The 4,259-nt window shown below is 39.9% G+C and overlaps 1 protein-coding gene across 1 annotated transcript in view; it reads left to right on the plus strand.

Moving 5' to 3' along the window:
• The window catches only part of Sptlc3 (serine palmitoyltransferase long chain base subunit 3), a 123,333-nt gene extending 121,304 nt beyond the window's left edge, over window positions 1-2,029 (plus strand). Inside the window, exon 13 of the mRNA XM_021194536.2 lies at window positions 1,037-2,029. Within this exon, the coding sequence (XP_021050195.1) occupies window positions 1,037-1,183 (147 nt within the window). The 3' untranslated portion in view covers window positions 1,184-2,029. The remainder of the gene's footprint in view (window positions 1-1,036) is intronic.
• Window positions 2,030-4,259: the final 2,230 nt, after the last annotated feature.

Here is a 4,259-nt window from a genome sequence, read left to right on the forward strand (position 1 = left end):
AGGGCTATACAGAGAAACCCTGTCTCGAAAAACCAAAAAGAAAGAAAGAAAGAAAGAAAGAAAGAAAGAAAGAAAGAAAGAAAGAAAGAAAGAAAGAAAGAAAGAAAGAAAGAAAGAAAGAAAGAAAAAGAATGTCCTCCCTTCTAACCCATCTCAAAGATGCCCATGGCTCTACTGTACTCTTCCATACCTCGGCAAGGATTTTAATATAAAACTGAAACGTGTGTGGCCTTGATTCTTTGTGAGTCTAAGAGTGTAGAAATAAGTATTTTTAAAATGAGTGTTGGGAGTAAGTTTTGGGCAGATTGAAGAGGTAGCTATTAGCACCCAAAAACAGCCTATTTTGTTGGTTTACTATATTTGGAGACATAATCTCAAATGCATTCTGCAACCCTATATCATTTTCTTCTATGAGGTTATATTCATGTCTTAAGATAAAGAAAAGGTTTAGATGGGTCAGAGGTCTTAAGTCCCTCTCGTTGCACTCCTAAGACAGAACACTCACAATGTTGAGTTAGAACATTAGATAGAACTGTCATCCATTACTTCTCTAGAATGCTAAGGGGGATTAGCTCAATTGATAAAAATGCTTACATGTAAGCATGAGTACCTGAGTTCAGTTCCCAGAACCCGCTTTTAAAAAGCTTAGTATAATGACATGTGCTTGTAATGCCAGCACTCGGGAGGCAGACAAAGAAGAATTACTGAAGCACACTGGCCAGCAAGCCGCAAAGCAGCAAGAGACCCCGTCTCAATAAACAAGATAGATGACTCCTGAATATTGACACCCATGGTTGTCCTCTGGCATCATACACATGTGCACACACATGCATGTACACCTCTACACATACATGTAGCCCCAGAGACCAGTTAATTAAAGTTCTTCTAGGACTTACAAACCAAAACCTAATGCCATGGATTTTTGCTGGAAAACCATTACCATGGGTCTTTGGAAAGCTGACCATTAACCTGGGCTCTGCAAAGTGGACTACTGAGGAGTTGAAAGCTAACTTACAAAGGGCTTCTCTCATTGCAGGTTTTGGAAGTCGTTGATAAACTTGGTGATCTCCTGAACGTGAAATATTTCCCATTCAAGAAGTCAGGGAATGCTATACTCTACAATAAGGAGGGTTTTGACAATGAAACAAGCTTTGAAGAGACGCACTCTCAACCAGAAGCCTAAGTTTCCTGACTCCAAATGGAACATAAAGACTACCAGAAAGACCTCCCTCCCTCTTTCTCTTGAAAGTAATATAATTGTATTTTACCCCTTCTGAGGACAATTTCATCCTCCAAACAAGCTTAATTGGAAAAGGGAAATAATCATTTATTTAATGTCTCAAGCCTGCTGCTACAAAGCAAAAGAATATAATTCTAGATTTAAGTTCTCCCTCTCCTTTGCTATAAATACACACATGCATGCAAATGGCAGTGACCCTGTGTTTCAGTTGCTTTTGGGTCAGGTCTTTTCAAGGACTCCAACTAAAATGGAAGGACTTCGAATTTTAGCTTGATAATCTTCCTGGGTACCATCTGCACATAAGGAAAAGAGTGTCAGAGAGGATCTGTGTCCCTTGTTCATACGTATCGTGGGAAGCTCCAGGAAAGGCAGAGGCAACATTGCTTCTGTTTGTCACATTTGGACTTTTCTCCAAAGACAGGTGTCAAAAGACACAGTTAATGCTTGGGAGAGAATGCAGAACTGACCCGTGGTGAGCAGAGATGTCTTTGAAGCAAACCGTCCTTTTCCTCTTGATGTCCTGCTACAACTTTATTGTTAAGCTTTAAGGACTGGAAAGATCGTGACTCTTGTTTTCTAAAGAGGAGGAAGAAAAGCAATCACAAGTCAGTTTTGGACCTAGACTAAAACTATAAAATTAAACCGACCCAAATGATGCTGGTGCTATGCAGAGTGAGCTTAGCATGCTTGGCCTTTGTTGCTTTAAGGAATATCTTTCCATTTTTCTATTGAATTCTGAGCACATAGTGAAACTCAATTTCCCTTACAACATGTTCCCAAATTACACTTAAAAATGGGCTGGTTCATTATTTAAGGTATTTAAAAGTCTTTTTTAAGGCTATACAGATTCAGGTCCAGTTAATCATATCCTCCCTGGCACACCCTACTCAGATTTGGTGAAAAAGTGGCATTGCACCCTTTTGTGTAACTGTGATTCACCTTCCTCATACACACAAAACGACAAACTCATCTCTGAAAAATTAGTCCTCTGCTAATTGGTTCTAGTTGGTATGGAAAAAGCCAGTGGAAAACCTTATCTTTAACAAGCTCCCAGATGGTGCCCAGACTTGGAAACTCCAAAGAGCAGTGGTGACCTTTTAGCCAAGCTTCTGTAACAGTTCGAATGAGTTACAGAACATTCCACTCCATCAAATGACACTGTAAACAAATCACTTCAAAAGAGGTTTGGCTCTGTGTGACACAGATGGGCTCAAGCTTTCAAGCTGTGCAGGGAGACAGAAATTCAACCTGCAACAACCAACAGTGCTGGACAGGCCAACACTGATGCTCAAAGACCATTCAAGAAGAAAGTGATCACTGTGTGAAGCGTTTTAAAAAGTATAGCCCACTGATGGATTATAGTGTTTTTAGTGAATCCCATGGGGCTGGGGAGATGACTCAGCAGTTGAGAGCATTCCCTCGCTGCTCCTTCAGAGAGAACCTGAGTTTAGTTCCCAGCACTCAGGTTGGATTGTTCAGAACCACCTGTAACTCCAGCCCTGGGCTATCTGATGGCTCTGGACTCTGTGGGTACCAGAACTCACGTGAACAAAACCACCACACTCAGACTTGCACACATACACATAGCTAAAATATAATAAAAATAAATCTTTTTAAAAAGCAGTTTCCAGTTATAAAGTGCTTCACAAATGGTGAAAAACTAAAGGAATGCTGTGGTGAAGGAGAAAAAGAAATGGGTACTATAGACACAGGTAGCTGCCCGTCTGAAGACTGATCTGATAACTGGGCTCCAATCCTTCCAAGTGAACTGGTGCAGCATTACTTCTGCAGAGAAAATGCATGTCTTATAGATGCATAAAGATAGTAAGATACGTAGGTCTTTTCTTTTTAATATGTGTATCCAATGAAGTTGTTCTTAGTAAATCATCTAAAGAAAATGCAGAATACCCGGAGTTCAAGACAGGAGATGGGAGGTAAAGATGGCAGAAGGAGCTTGCACCCGAGCTCCACCAAGCAGTAGGCATCCCCTTCTTCGCTAGTCTGTGATCTCCTAGAGTGGCACACCTGCTCTAAGATTTTAAGCCACCAGAAGGACAGGTATCTTCCCGGGCAAGAAGGCCCATGCTTATTACTTGCATGGAGGAACTCAAATTCAATTCGCCATAAAGAAGTGATTTTTCCTGCCTAGCACACAGAACAGGGAAGAGGTGCTTCCTTTTTCATTAAGATCTGAAGGTCCTGGAGCAACTTGTTATCTTCTCATATGCATAGAAAAGACTTACTTTTGTCAGAGTCTATGATGAATACACACTTAGGAGAACTACAATTCCAATGGAGTACTTCCTGAGTGAGGAGAGATCCTGAATTCATCAGGTAGCAATATGACTATAGATCATATAGAAAGTTGTGAATTATAAGAAATGCTGAGTTTTAGAAGAAAAAAAATCCTCAACTGCTAAGGTTAATTAAGATTGATTTCAACTTCAAAAAATACAGACTTTTATTAGAGGTTGAGTCTGCTGGGATTAAGGATTCCTGAATTATAGTGTTTTATATCCCAACCATTTTATGTGTATGGTACCCAAACACACACATACATATGTATGGATTCTTTTATTATTATTTTTAGAAAGGAAGCAAGGCAATCAATAGAGAGATGACTATCTGACTGATTGAGAGATAGATGTTCTAGAATTGAGCTTATGAGAAAACAGAAGCTGAAGGTTTCAGACTGATATTTGTAAGGAAGAAAATTTTGTATAATGAAAAAATGACAAAGTCCTATCTTCAATCTTATCGCGGTATGATAGTTTCAACACGTTTCAGTCTGACAGAGACCACAGGCTTCAGAATTTATTAGGAAGCTTGTTAACATGACAAACCATGTGACTCACACCAGACCACCACTGAATCTGATTGCAGTGGTGCCCAGGGGACTACATTTTAACAAGCCTCTCCAGGTAATTCCACTGGATGCCAGAATTTGTAAACGATTATTAGAGCTCTTGGTAGACCAGTTGGCTCCTATAACATAGCAGGGAACTTTTCTGATTCTTTG

Source organism: Mus pahari, chromosome 3 (genome assembly GCF_900095145.1).
Source record: "Mus pahari chromosome 3, PAHARI_EIJ_v1.1, whole genome shotgun sequence".
NCBI lineage: Eukaryota > Metazoa > Chordata > Mammalia > Rodentia > Muridae > Mus > Mus pahari.